At 43.8% G+C, this 14,589-nt stretch overlaps 1 protein-coding gene across 3 annotated transcripts; it reads left to right on the top strand.

Annotated features, from left to right (window-relative positions):
• The first annotated feature begins 82 nt into the window (after positions 1-82).
• Positions 83-13,844, top strand: nudcd2 (NudC domain containing 2). 3 transcript variants are annotated; one of them, XM_068043896.1, is made up of 5 exons: positions 83-147; positions 6,965-7,155; positions 8,077-8,125; positions 8,348-8,499; positions 9,744-13,118. In XM_068043896.1, the coding sequence occupies exons 2-5, from the start codon at positions 6,967-6,969 to the stop codon at positions 9,825-9,827; spliced, it is 474 nt and encodes a 157-aa protein (XP_067899997.1). In that variant the 5' UTR covers positions 83-147; positions 6,965-6,966; the 3' UTR covers positions 9,828-13,118. The 3 variants fall into 3 exon arrangements, with proteins under 3 accessions (XP_067899997.1, XP_067899996.1, XP_067899995.1); XM_068043895.1 differs by lacking the exons at positions 83-147; positions 9,744-13,118 and adding exons at positions 179-435; positions 13,125-13,844; XM_068043894.1 differs by lacking the exon at positions 83-147 and adding an exon at positions 189-435.
• Positions 13,845-14,589: the final 745 nt, after the last annotated feature.

Here is a 14,589-nt window from a genome sequence, read left to right as displayed (position 1 = left end):
AGATCGGTTCCCGTGTCCCGCCTACAACTCCCAGAACACAAGGCGAACACCTCGTCACCATGAACCTTTTTTTATTCATTCATTGGATGTGACATCAAGACGTCATTATCATCCCCCCTCCCCAACTCGGCTTCTTCAAGCTGGACGGTAAGGTGTTGTCACTTCACAAATACAGATCAGAAATTTAAATAGTTATTGCTAATGGATATTATCACCAGCGTTCATCGCGGCTTTCGTGGACGATGTTTGTTCTGAGCGAGTGTGTGTGTATAAAGTTTCACGATAGTGTCCATGGAAAAATTATAGCACAGAAAGGAGGCCTTTCAGCTCGTCGTGTCCTTGCCGGCCGAAAAAAACTAGCTGCCCAATCTAATTCCACCTTCCAACACCTGGTCCATAGCCTTACAGGTTACAGCACTGCAGGTGCATGTCCAGGTATGTTTTAAAAGAGTGAGGGTTTCTGCCTCCATCATCGTTCCTGGCAGTGAATTACAGACACCCACCACCCTCTGGATGAAGAAGTTTTTCCTCATGTCCCCTCTAGTCCTTCTACCAATCATCTTAAATCCATGTTCCCTGGTAATTGACCTCTGCGCTAGGGGAAACAGGTCCTTCCGATCTACCCTATCTAGCCCCCCTCATAATTTTGTACACCTCAATTAAGTCACCCCTCAGCCTCCTCTGTTCTCGGGAAAACAACACGAGCCTATCCAATCTTTCCTAATAACTGCAACTTTCAAGCCCTGGCAACATTCTTGTAAATCTCCTCTGCACTCTCGCCAGAGCAACCATGTCTTTCCTGTAATGTCCTGCCACCTTTCGGGACTTATGGACATGCACTCCAAGGTGTCTCACTTCTTTTACTCCTCTCAATATCCTCCTGATTATTGTATATTCGCTCGCTTTATTTGCCCTCCCGAAGTGTATTACGTCAAACTTGTCAGAATTGAATTGCTTTTGCTACTTTTCCGCCCACTCAACCAAAGCCTTGATATCATTCTGGAGTCTGCGACCATCCTCCTTACTATCAACTCACAATCAGCAAATTTCCCAATCATAACTTCCACATTTAAGTCCAAGTCATTAATATATCAAAGTGATTACTGACAATGTGGCTGGCAGTTTACGTCATCTGACTGTGCACATGCGCAGATTGGTTCCTACCTTCTGCGTATGCGCTGTGTTCCGCAGTGCCAGGACTGGTTGGCGCATGCGCAGATGACGTCATCGCATAATGAGGGGATATAGGGTTGGCGCATGCGCAGATGATGTCATCGTGTAACGCGGGCGGATGGTGGGGGGATCCGGGCTGGAGAGAGCAGGGGTGGGGGGCAGAGGGGGTCTGGGAAGTGGGGAGAGCACGGCCGAAGACCTTGCTGGTGGCGGGTGTGCTCTCCTCCTCCCCACTGCCTGCCCCTGACGCCCGCCTGCTCGCTCACCCACCTGGCCCGCTCGCTCACCATCCCCCACCCCCCGGACTGCTCGCTCACTGCCCTCACCAACCGACCGCTGTCTCGCCCGCTCCCCTCCCATGCCCGCTTCCTCCCTCCCCTCCGGCCGTTGTGTGCTGCCATGTGTTTAGGTTGCCATAGTGTGATTATTTGAGCAGCGCCATCTTTAATCCTGGCAGCTGCCTGACGTCGCAGACTGAGACGTTTTAGTGGCACTGGCTGCATTTGCGCATGTGCTATTGCAGCGCCACTTAGTGGTGGTGTCAGCAAACGCAGCCTTAATATATTCCAGAAACAGCAAGGGACCCAACATTGAGTCCTGTGGAACGCCACTGGAAACAGCTTTCCATTCACAAAAAACATCTATTGACTATTACCCTTTGCTTCCTGTCGCTGAGCCAATTTTGGATCCAACCTGCCACATTCCCCTGTATCCCATGGACTTTTATTTTACTGACCAGTCTGCCAAGTGGGACCTTGTCAAATGCCTGACTAAAATCTATGCAGACCACATCCACTGCACTACCCTCATCAATCCTCCTTGTTACTTCCTCAAACAATTCAGTTAAGTTAGTAAGACATGACTTTCCCTTAACAAATCCATGCTGACTATCCCTGATTAATCTGTGCCTTTCTAAGTGACAGTTTATCCTGTCCCTCAGAATTGTTTCTAATAATTTACCCACCACCAACGTCAGACTGACGGGTGTAAAATCTTTCCCACTTCTGGCCAATGTTTTGTTGCATGAGGAGAGAGGATTCAAACTGAGAGGGTCTCAGATCTGGACTCGAGGAGTATTATAAGGCTTTGTGGATTTACTAATTGGAAAAGATTTTCAAGTTTAGTAGATTCAGTAATGTGAATTAATTAATATTACAAAAGGTAGGTATTGCATGGAATGCCAGAGTTGGTTCCTGGACTAAATCTGATCATCTCGATGGGTCAGAGAAGAATTTAGCAGATTTTTCTCCCCTGCCCCCGCTCCACAACCACCCCCTCCAACTTGGCCTGTGATTTTAGCTGGGTATTTTTTGCGTCTACCAAAAGGTCAAATGGTTTTGAGTGACGTGGAGAGTGTATAGATTGTTACATGGAAGGGTCAGGATTTTTAGGTCCTGATGTGGATGGGCTTGGAGGTGGGCGGGTGCACTTGAAAATTAGCACTGGTTTCGGGCATACAAGTTTCATGCTGCCATTCCTGCTGCCAATGATTTTACTCAGATGGATTGTTGGGGACTAGGGTTATCTCTTGAAGAGATGGCTACAAACCCTTTATGTGACCCCCTGGACAGAGGCTACAATTGAAGCCATCTGCTCACAAGGACCACCATCAAACAGCCCATTGGTTTCTGAAGATGTAGTTATGGTGCCTGGACCAGTCAGGTGGCGTCCTGTAGTACCCTCCTGCAAGGGTCTCGTGCATTGCGGTGGTTTTCTAAGCTCTTCGTAACAAGACTGTCTCTCGAGAGCTGTGGGCCATGAAGAGGTTGAGGCCCTGAAATGACACAGCTCATCGGAGGAAGGTGCAGAGCAGAGAGGTGCCCAGGGAGACAGGCAGAGGACTCGAGAATCTCTTCGGGATACCACCAATGTCAGGGAGCATCCAGGCACAATTCAGCTGAGCCCTTCTAACCCAGAAGGATGGCATGCTCTGGAACCTGCTGTCAGTTGCCTGTGAGAACACTTCCATTTAAGATGCTGCCTTGAATGGATCCATGCTTGCCACCGCTGAAGGATGCGCTTCTGTCCAGCAGTCTCACTGGCCCCCTTCAAAGACCTTTGCTTTCCTTCACTACTTCAACCCCTCTTCCCGTTTCGTCATTAAAGAATGGAATTTCACACGTCTGGAGTCATGTGCCACTATTTACAGCATCTTCCAAAAGTTACAAAGTGCACATTTACAAGTGAAGCAAATCCCAGTGACCCACTCAGTGCCCTGCCTGACATGGTGGCCTCCACTTTTGGCTACTGCTATGCAGTGCTCCCTTTGTGGCCTCGGATGAGCTGGAGGCAACCTACTTGCTTATGTCTGCTTGCAGCTGAGTTGCACGTAGAGGTCATTCTCGTTGAAGTGTCAGTGGGGGCACCTCCAGAGGCTGTTGCACTAGCGACAATGCAGGGGCAGCTCCCGTGAGAGGGCCGTGTTGCTTAGATGGTCCCTCAGTCAGAGGGGCCAAGGAGGCTACAGATGATGGCATCCCATGAGGGATGGCTGCCTCATCCTCCTCGGTGACTGCCTCAGCCCTTGGAGGGGAGCACCAGTTGGGGAGCAACTGACATCCAGTCCAAAGATCTTGGTGCCGTCAGTGCCGTTGACCGTTCAATGCACAGAGTGTTGCATGTATTCTGTGCATGTCAGTGTGCTGCTCTTGCATCCACTGAGTGCTGCTGCTCTCCATGAAGTTGATCACTCTCAATGGAGGAGCTCATGCGGTCAAATCCCTGAGCCATGGTGGCACATATGAGCTGGATGCACTCTTCCATTCTCAGCTCATGACTCTACACTGCCTCAGGGAGCTCTGACATATTGGTACACATCTGCTGCTGCTGATCTAAGAGCCTTCTTTCCTGTGTCTCCCGAGGCCTTGTACCTCTACCCAATTGAGCATGGCTGTGTCTTCTTCATCCTCCAAGGGCAATGGTCACTGCTGCCTCTGCCTTTCTCACCTCCTGCACACTAATGCCATGCTCTTCACCCTGTACCACCCTATCTAAGTGCTGCACACACTGACATAAGTGTATCTGCCCTGGTGGAGGGTGCGCCTGCAGGAAGTGAAGGTACTGGCTCTGCTGTATCAGTTTCTTCCGATGGCCCTGGTCACATGACAGAACTGGGGCGTACCCCTCCATGTCAGAACCTGTAGGAGACATAATGCAGCTGAGTCTTTGGCATGCTGTCGGATGGGGAGGCCTGCACTCCGTCCCCTTCATATGCAGATTGCAACATCTTTTCACCCTCTCCAGCAGGAATGTCCATCTCTCCTTCCTCAACTTACTTCTGCAGAGCTATCTTTGTGATCTTCATGGCTCCCTCTTCCATAGCAGTCACAATGTGGAGGTGGAGCACTCCTCCTCCAGTCAGAACACTCTCCCTGGCATTGTGTGCTCTTTTCTCCTGCAAGGACAAAGGAGAGACAGACATAAGGCACTGCTGTACTCTCTGACCAATGCCAGAGGCTCATTGACATAAAAAGCTGTATGTATCAGTACCAGCAGATCCGCAACAGCGCAATGGCTGTGAGCCTTGCTGAGAGGTCAGTGAGTACCCCTGGGCACATATTACTCTGATGTTCAGGAGCAGCATGCGCCCTCAATCTCCTCAGCTGATATGTCTGCTGGAGGTTGAATATCCAGACGCCTGTTGTCGGAGTCCAGCATTGCACTCACCTTGCCAGAGCAAAAAACGTCATTGAACTTTTTACGGTACTGGACCCAGTTCCTAAGGACCACACTTCTACTGCTGACATTCTCAGTCGTGCCAGTTTTTTTTATTAATTCGGAGGTTGTGGGCGTCGCTGGCTAGGTCCGCATTTATTGCCCATCCCTAATTGCCTTCTTGAACCACTGCAGCCCTTGGGGTGTAGGTACACCAACAGTGCTATTAGGAAGGGAGTTTCAGGATTTTGACCCAGCAACAGTGAAGGAATGGTGATATCATTCCAAGTCAGGATGGTGAGTGGCTTGGAGGGTGGTATTCCCATGTATCCGCTGCCCTTGTCCTTCTCGGTGATCGGGGTCACGGAATTGGAAGGTGCTGTCTAAGGAGCCTTGGTGCATTGCTGCAGTGCATCTTGTAGATGGTACACACTGCTGCCACTGTGTGTTGGTGGTGGAGGGACTGAATGACATCCCATCCACAAACAATCAAGCGGGCTGCTTTGTCCTGGATGGTGTCGAGCTTCTTGAGTGTTGTTGGAACTGCATCCATCCAGGCAAGTGGAGAGTATTTCATCACATTCTTGACTTGTGCCTTGTAGATAGTGGACAGGCTTTGGGAAGTCAGGCGGTGAGTTACTTGTTGCAGGATTCCTAGCCTCTGACCTGCTCTTGTAGAAACAGTATTTATATGGCTACTCCAGTACCATTTCTGGTCATTGGTAACCCCCAGGATGTTGATATTGGGGGATTTTGTGATTGTAATGCCGTTGAATGTCCAGGGGAGATGGTTAGATTCTCTCTTGTTGGAGATGGTCATTGCCTGGCACTTGTGTGGCACGAATGTTACTTGCCACTTATCAGCCGAAGCCTGGATATTGTCCAGGTCTTGCTGCATTTCTAGATGGACTGCTTCAGTATCTGAGGAGTCGCGAATGGTGCTGAACATTGTGCAATCATCAGTGAACATCTCCACTTCTGACCTTATGATTGAAGGAGGGTCTTGATGGAGCAGCTGAAGATGGTTGGGCTTAGGACACTACCTTGAGGAACTCCTGTAGCGATGTCCTGGAGCTGAAATCATTGACCTCCAACAACCACTGCCATCTTCCTTTGCACGAGGTATGACTCGAACCAGGGGAGGGTTTTCCCCCTGATTCCCATTAACTCCAGCTTTGCTAGGGCTCCTTGATGCTATATTTGATCAAATGCGGCCTTGATGTCAAGGGCAGTCACTCTCACCTCACCTTTTGAGTTCAGCTCTTTTGTCCATGTTTGAACCAAGGCTGTAATGAGATCAGGAGCTGAGTGGCCCTGGTGGAACCCAGACTGAGTTTTGTTTGGCTGGGTGGCCTTTTCCGACCTCCCTCCTCTCCCTTACAGCCTCCAAGAGGGCCTGGAGGTCAGCAACTGAGAAACAAGAGGCAGCCTGCCCCTGGTGCCAGGCCTCTGCCTCTCCTCCTGTCTTCCTGGTTCCTGCATCTCCTCTTTCAAACAGCAATTTAGATGCGTTTAAATCGGTTCTGCATCCCGCACCTGTTAATTGGCCGTCCAACCTGCCCTCCGGGCAATTAGCAGCCCGCCTCCCCGAAAATTGCTGTCTGTGACTATTCTCCTCCCCCCCCCCCACCCCCTCCGACCCACTCCCACAAGGTGGGGTTGGGACCTGGAAATTGTCTGTGCCCAACCCCGGAGAGAAGTCCTGCTCAAGGTGTGGGACAGGCTGGATGAACTAGAGAGTCTTTACCTGTCCATCATTGTTTGTACATGTGTCATGGTTGAAATTTAACTTTTGAAGTTAATAGATAGTAAAAGGAATGACTGTACAGTTTAACAATAATGTGAAGAATTAATTACATTTCTGCTGATAAAGAAATGATCGCAATGTTGTGAATGTGCTTAATGCTGAAAATATCCAATAAAAAGGCGACAGCTGTTCTAAAGGTTGTTTATTATTAGTTAATTAACTGTCATTGGTTAGTTTCTATATAATAGTTTAGTGATATTACAATAACTAGCATTTTTATTTCACATTTCCAGCATCTACAGTATTTTGCTTTTATTTTAGCATTTGTTGTAGTTCAGTATAATTATCTTTGCAACATTAAAACTTTTTAATGTGTTTTTACTTTTCAAGTCATGTCAGTTCATTTTGATGAAAGAAGTGGGACCGTGCGCTGTAAGACTCCTTGGGGTGAATGGTATCAAACCATGGAAGAAGTTTTCATTGATGTCCATGTTCCAGTTGGAACATCTGCCAAAGAAATCAAATGTAGCCTGGGGAATAAAGATATAGCATTATCTGTCAAGGGAACAGAGATGCTGAAGGTAAACATATCCCTTCCCTTTCATGTTTCATTCATTAGAAATGAGTCTCATTCATTTTGGTCTGAAATTCTTGATGCATTTCATTTTTAAATGAACACACTTGCATTAGTTTAAACAGGTTTGTATTCTCACTTTCCTGATAATAAATGTCATCATAACTCCCTGACCTTAATACGGAAATCGGTCTTGAAAGTTGTCGCCTGCGAGGCTTTAGATTGACAATCTGATATTTAAATTGGACATCAAGACTATTGAATTACTAAAAAAACAAATTTCCTATGTTTTCTCTGCAGATGCTCACATGCATGCTAGGTATTTCAAGATGTTGAGTTTTTATTTTAAAATACTATGTTTTTCCCTCCTCTCATGTTGAGAAGCTTTAGTTGTTCATGAAAATTTTCATTGGAACTCCAGTTTGATCCTGAGCTCTTATCTGCTTTAGACTTGGCAAAAGTTGGCAACCATAAAAGCGAAAGATTGAATATGATTAGTTGCACAGGTTAGACATATACAAAGGAATCTAGTAATACATAGATTATTACTGTGCTTGCATACAAACTGTATAGATTGCTATTATACTCGCATGTAAAGAAAGAAAAAATCCTGCGTTGATATAGTGTTCCATGCCCTCTGAACATCCCGAACTGTTTCACAGCCAGTTAATTTTTTTGAAGTGTTATCCCCTGAAAGATGGCACTCTTCAATGCAGTATTTGGAGATTGCTGCATTGTCAGTGGTAGGTTATGTGTTTAGGTCCCAGTTTGGGCTTTGAACCCACAAATTTCTGACTCAAGCAAGATTGTTGACATTGAGCTAATATGACACCATATGTAAAATTAAGGACTTGTTATTTTTAACAAATTAAATCTTGACTTTGTGCAGCACACTGGATTGTTAAAGTGAATCTCACTTAATTTTCAGGGTAAACTCTATGATTCTACTGTCTCTGATGAAGGAACCTGGACACTAGGTAGGCAACAACCTTAAACTAAAATGTTAAGTTCACAAACAAGAAGCTTTCCTTTATGCTTTCTTTTTGTCTTTAGAGTTTCAGTATGAGAACATGTGCTATCCCTCTACTGTCTTTAGACAAAATAATTTTAAAGGACAAAATAAATAGGGTAATTTAAAAATATATATTTTCAATTGTTATTTTTTTTCCACCTCCAATAAAACACCTGCTTTCTGGCAGAGGATAAGAAACAGGTGTGTATTGTGCTAAGGAAAAGTAACCGAGAAGCTGGGAATTGCTGGTCTTCATTGCTGGAAGGACAGTATAATGCTGACCCATTGCTACAAGATGAAATGCAGAAGAAACTCACACTGGAAAGGTTCCAAAGGGAGGTGAGTAATGGCACCTTATAAAGTAAAGCTTCCTGGTTGGTTACTGAGAGAAACAAGGGCTATATCAGAAGATTAGAACCTGGATCTGTTCTAATGTCTAAGATCTTAAAGAAATATGACAAGAAGAAGATATCAAGCAGACGAGTTGGTAACCCAATACAGTAACTAAAAAAGCTTGTGATGGTCAAAAAGATAAACTTGCCTCAGAAAATAATTATCAATTTCTGAAGCTTAACTGACTGTGATAATCAGACAAACTGTTTTGTAATTTCTGAATTTCACTAATCACACCCATTGTTTTTGTCAAAGTCTCCTAGTAATCTATGCAGCATGATTTGATTTTGCAGTGGATCTGAAAGTGCACTAAAGAGTGGAAATAATACTTTTTAGGGAGTAAGATGCAGTACTAAATTGACAATATTATAACTTGAAATTGCTGGGGTGGCTGCAATGTTCTTTTGCAGTCAATAGCCTGCTAACAGTGACAACACTCAAAATGAAGAGTGGCCACTTGACTGAAATACCAGAGGCAGACTGACATATGTGATAGTTCACCTTTATCCTCTTCTCTGTGTCATCTCATGTTATGTTCTTTTCTGTACGAAAATGACAGTGGCCTGGAGAGGAAAGAAAAATTGGCAGGGTATAACTTGCTGTTGTTGGGGAGCAGGATTGCTCCACAAACAAAGCTGTCAGTGGGTCACTTGACTGCTCCTCCTTGTCAGGCGAGAGTAAAGAGAAGGTGAAAAAAGGGGAGAAGTTACAATTGCTTCAACAAAACAGGCAGGATTTGAGATGGGCGGTGTGAGAGGGACAGGGAGATTAAGCTGACACTGTGTGGGGAATTGGGAGGCAGAGGCACATGGTTGGCTGCAGATGTGGTATTTCAGAAACAAGAAGGAGGCATCTGAGACACAAAATAGGGTACTTTGGAGATAATCAGGTGTGAGGTGTGGAGGTGGAATCTTTGAGAAGTGAGATTTGAGGCAAAATTAGAGGTCACAAAGCTGAGATAGTGCTTTACTTTCCAACTATTGAAACCCTCCACTACCCACCCCCACAAAGCTAAGAAATTCTTTATCTCTGCTGTGGACTGGAATTTTTCATCAGGCAAATCCTTTTTCCTTGAGACAAAGTAAGATATTTCTGGAGGTAACACTGGAAACTAAAGAATATTCTCATTAGGAAAACATAAACGTTTATAAAATTAATTGCTATAATGGGCTCCCTTTCCTCCTACACAGCACCCTGGCTTTGACTTCAGTGGAGCTGACATTTCTGGGAACTATGGTGGTGGAGGTCCAGATTTCTCAAATTTGGGAAAGTAAAGAAGACTTAAAGACATATGACGTGGTGACCGAATTGTTCCTACAGAGTATTACTGAACTTTGAGAAGAGCAGTGTAGAAGACAAACTGTTGAAGTGCCTGAAGGATTTAATGGCCCAAAGCTTGCTGGAAAAATACGGGCGAGTTCACGGAGCACACCGTTATTACTGTGTAAAGAACCCAGGAATTTGTGTTGAGGAAGAAATATGCCGTTAGTTGTGAATCGCCATAAATTGCTGGACAGAATCTCGCTCTCACCCTCCCCTTGTGTGTCAAGGAATTGCTGGATTTGTACTGCAAATACAATGAAACCCGACTCAGGAAGTTAGGGCAGCCATCTCGCGTTATAAGGTCCCTGTTAAATGGGGTGATTAATAGTCCTGACATGCCACTCAATCTTGGAGGCTCAGAAAGGGAACAATTAAAACTGAAGTCTCGCTCCTGCGGATAGTAAATTGTCCCTACAGGCTTTTCAATTTTAAAAAAATTCACATGCTTTGTCTCTTTTTTTTCTCTCAATCCAATATTTATTTCTCTTTTTATATCTAATTTGATTCAAATTCATCCTATTTTCTTTTCTGTCATTCACCCTCCTCTTAATTAGACCAATAAGATCATCAGCCCAAATAAAAAGTAATCTAACAAAAGCGTCCCCACTTTTTTAAATAGCATAAACAATAAAAGCTGAACTTTTTCTTTAAAAAAAGGAAACTTAATAAATTAAGTAAGAATATTATCTACTGTCTTGACAATGTAGTTCCGTCTCTACTAATCAGGGAAGCCCTCAAGTGTACTGGTGGCCACCTGGATGCAAAAGAAAGGCAGGCAGGCAGACAACCAGAGCAACCACTCCCACTGGTAGCATCCATTTCTTTCACTATCCTTAAACTTCTTTAAGGAGATAAACTGTTGATCCTGCAGTTTACCATGCTGCCGTGTCATTATTGATTTGTATTTACAGTAATTTGAGGTGTAAAAATAATTGGAGCTAAAGGGTAAAATAATTGGAGCTAACGGCACATGCCACGAAATACCCCACCCCAGCAAATTCTGGGCCACAGACGTGTGAGCTTTAAAATGCATTTTACTGCTTCAAAAAAAAAATTTTGCATGAGAATTCATATATTGAAGTTAGTTTCTTGGTTATGGTACTTGTAGAAGCACATAGCAGAATTAATAGTGGGACATTTTTGTAAAATCTTGGAGCAATATTTTGGTTTGTTGTGGTTTAGGTTGATCTGAACAGTTGTCTGAAAATTCTGAAATTATTTTCAGCATCTTCTGGTTTTCTCAGCAGGTCAGGCAGCTGTGGAGAGAGAAACAGAGTTAATGTTTCAGGTTGATGACCTTTTCATCAGAACTTATTGTGGGTCAATGACCCATCATGTTAGCTCTGTGTTTCTCTCCACAGCTGCTGCCTGACCTGAATATTTCCAGAATCTTTGGTTTTATTTGAGTTCCAGCATCTGCAGTATTTTGCTGTTGTGCCTGTAAACTTTGATCTTCACTGATTACATAATAGGAATTCACCAAAATATATTGTTTACGAAATCGACAGATGAAAGAATATGAAAAAAAATCAAAGTGTGGTGTTACTTTGTCTTCATTCTTAACATTAAATAGTTCACTTGTGCGCACGGTGCCATGCCATGTTGCCGTGAGGCGTAGAATTCCAGTTGATAATATTGCAGGTTTCCATCCAAGTCGGATTCCTGTGTCTTCTCTTCACTTGATTTCAGCTTGATATAAGCTTGATTTCCCATTTTGATTTTTTTTTTACAAAATAAAAGCTTCAAGTGCCCTGAAGCAACTCCCTGACCATCCTTATACAATTCAACTCAAGCCTTTAATCCAGAAAACCACAATCCTTATATGCTTACTGCATTCTTCTGTACAGGATTAACATTGTTCAATGCAGCAGAAGAATTGGACCTTATATTAAAATGTAGTATCTTGGGCTGCTATAGTGATGAACCTGAAAGTGGATTTAATTATTGCAAACAGCTATACTGTTTCACTTGGCTTCAATGCCTGATATTGTTCTTTTAGATTGATTAGTCAAGTTTGAGGCCTTGAAGAGATTTCTTTAATAAATTTAAAAATAAACCATAGTCATATATTATAGAAATCAGTATCAATTGTCCTTGTGAAATTATCATTGGAATGTATCTTATTGAAAACTCAGTGGTGTAGGAGTGGTCTAGATACTGGCCTTTCACCTCTGGGATCTGAGTTCAAGTCTAACCCAGACTAATAGGATAAAACTTTTTTTGTCTGCTGACTAAGTGCTCTGCAAAATAAGTTTGCAAAGCCCCAATCCAGATCCTAGTGCTGATTTGCATACAACAGAAAACTTTCTAATTCAGTCGTAATTGGCCATCTTTTTTTTTTAAATCATCGAATGTGGGTGTCACTGGCAAGGCCAGCATTTATTGCCCACCCCTAACTTCCCTTGAGAATTGTATAGAACCCAAAGGACAGCTGGTGTGGGAAATGTGAAGAAGCACACTGGTGTAGTAAGGTTGAAATTGGGAATGTTGGACCAGTGGGGGAAGCTTTACTCTGTGTCTGGTTATGCTGTACCTGACCAGTCCTTGGTACTGACACTATGTCCCTGAAATGGGAAAAGTTTCTCTAATATCACCATGAGTGCAAAAATGGATGCCATATTAAAAAGGATTGCAGAAGCAGTAGGATTAATGCGTGGTTTCAATTTAGTGCTCAGATTGACCTTTTTAGCAATTTAAAACTCAAGCAATTCATACAGATCTTTGTACAAGCAGAAAACATTTTAATTTATGTGGTACCTTTCATGACTTCAGGACGTCCAAGTGTTTTATAACTGATTAAGTACTTTTTCTTTAACGTGTAGTCACTGTTATATTTTAGGGAACCACAGCAGCTATTTTGCACACAGCAATGTTCGGCAAACAGCAATGTGATGGAGTTATTTTAGTGATTAACTTTTGGCCAGGACATCGGCAAGAATTCCTATGCTCTTTTTTGAAACAATGCATGGGATCTTTTATGTCCAGCTGAGAGAGCAGATGGGACCTCATTTTAATGTATCATCCAAAAGATGGCACTTCCACTTGCAGCACACCCTCACGACTGCATTGGAGTGTCAGCCTAGATTAAGTGCTCAGGTCTCTGCAGCAGAACTTGAATCACGGAATTGTTACAGAACAGAAGGAGGCCATTCGGCCCATCGTGTCTGCACCAGCTATCGGAATGAGCAATTTACTTAGTGCCATTCCCCCGCCTTCTCCCTGTAACCTTGCACATTCTTCCTTTTCAGATAACTATCTACAGAATAACAGAATTGTTACAGCACAACCTTCTGACTTACAGGTGAGAGAGCTACCACTGAGCCACAGCTGACATTATGTGACAGGAATTTACACCTGATTTTTTCCCTCATTATTTTAAACAAACACTGATGCTAAATGAGGTTGGTGACAGAAATTCCATAAATTTAAAATTCCATAAATTCAAAAGGGCAGCTTTAACAGATCAGTGTTTTTCAGGGAACAACAACTTGCATTTGTATTAGCACCTTTAACATAGTAAAACATCCCAAGGCACTTCACAGGAGTGTTATCAAACAAAATTTAACATGGAGCCACTTAAGGAGATATTAGGACAGGTGAGCAAAAATTTGATCGAAAGAGGAAGGTTTTAAGGAGTGTCTTAAAGGAGGAGAGAGGTGGAGATGTTGGGGGAGAGATTTCCAGAGTTTAGGACCTAAGCATCTGAAATCACAGCTGCGAATGTTGTAACATTCAAAATCAGGGATGCATAAGAAGTCAGAACTGCAAGAAGTTAGAGGTAGGGAGGGCAAGGCCACAGAAGGATTTGTAAACAAAGATGAGAATTTTAAAATCAAGGCTTAATCACATAACATTTGATCACGTGAAATTTGCTGACTATTTGCAAATGTTATTGCATTTACTGTAGATGACTGTCTAAATATCACCTAAATAAAATATTTGACCTCCCCACTTTATTTTCCTCCCCAGTTTAGCTTCTCTGACCTTTGTGTTTGTTTCTTTCTGACCTCCCTAGTTTGTGATTCTCTCCCTCTCTCTGCCTCTTCCCACACAGTTTGTGTTTCTCTGTCTCTTTCCCTATCCCAGTTTCTTTTGTGGGACTCACGGAGTTTCCAGGCGGTTTCTGTTGGCCCCCCATACCGTCATCCTCACAACTTGCAAAGAAATGGCATTCATCGAATGGGCACAACACTGCAGGAAGCCATTCAGCTTGTTGAGCCTGTGCTAACTCTGCAAGAGATTGTGGGGGATCAGTGCGGCTCAGATGAAGCAATTTGGTTGCAAGCCAGGGTACTGCACATGCAGAAAACATACAAGGGCTTTTTATCCTGAGTTGCCAAAGCAGCGCTCGGGTGACCCGTCGCCCATTCGGTAGATTCTTGCTGAAAGTGGGGCAGTTGGGAACGACATAGTCAGAATAGAGACAGCAGAGTTTTGTAAGTGTTCAAATTTATAAAGGATGGAAGAAAGAAGACAGGCCAGGAGAACACTGGAATAAAAAAAGTCAAAATATTGCAGATGCTTGAAATTTGAAATAAAAACAAGAAATACTCAGGTCAGGCAGCATTTGACCTGAAATGTTGGAGCCGAATTTTTAAATGGCTGGGGAGTTGGGACTGGAGGCAACAGGACCACAATTTCCTGCCTTCGGCCGGCATGCTGATTTGCCAGCATGTCCCTGGCTCTGGGCCATTTTGGAACATGTCAGTTTGG

The sequence above is a fragment of the Heterodontus francisci genome, chromosome 12 (genome assembly GCF_036365525.1).
Source record: "Heterodontus francisci isolate sHetFra1 chromosome 12, sHetFra1.hap1, whole genome shotgun sequence".
Lineage (NCBI taxonomy): Eukaryota > Metazoa > Chordata > Chondrichthyes > Heterodontiformes > Heterodontidae > Heterodontus > Heterodontus francisci.
The sequence above is the reverse complement of the archived record's forward strand: the minus strand, read 5'-3'. Positions and strand labels throughout refer to the sequence as shown.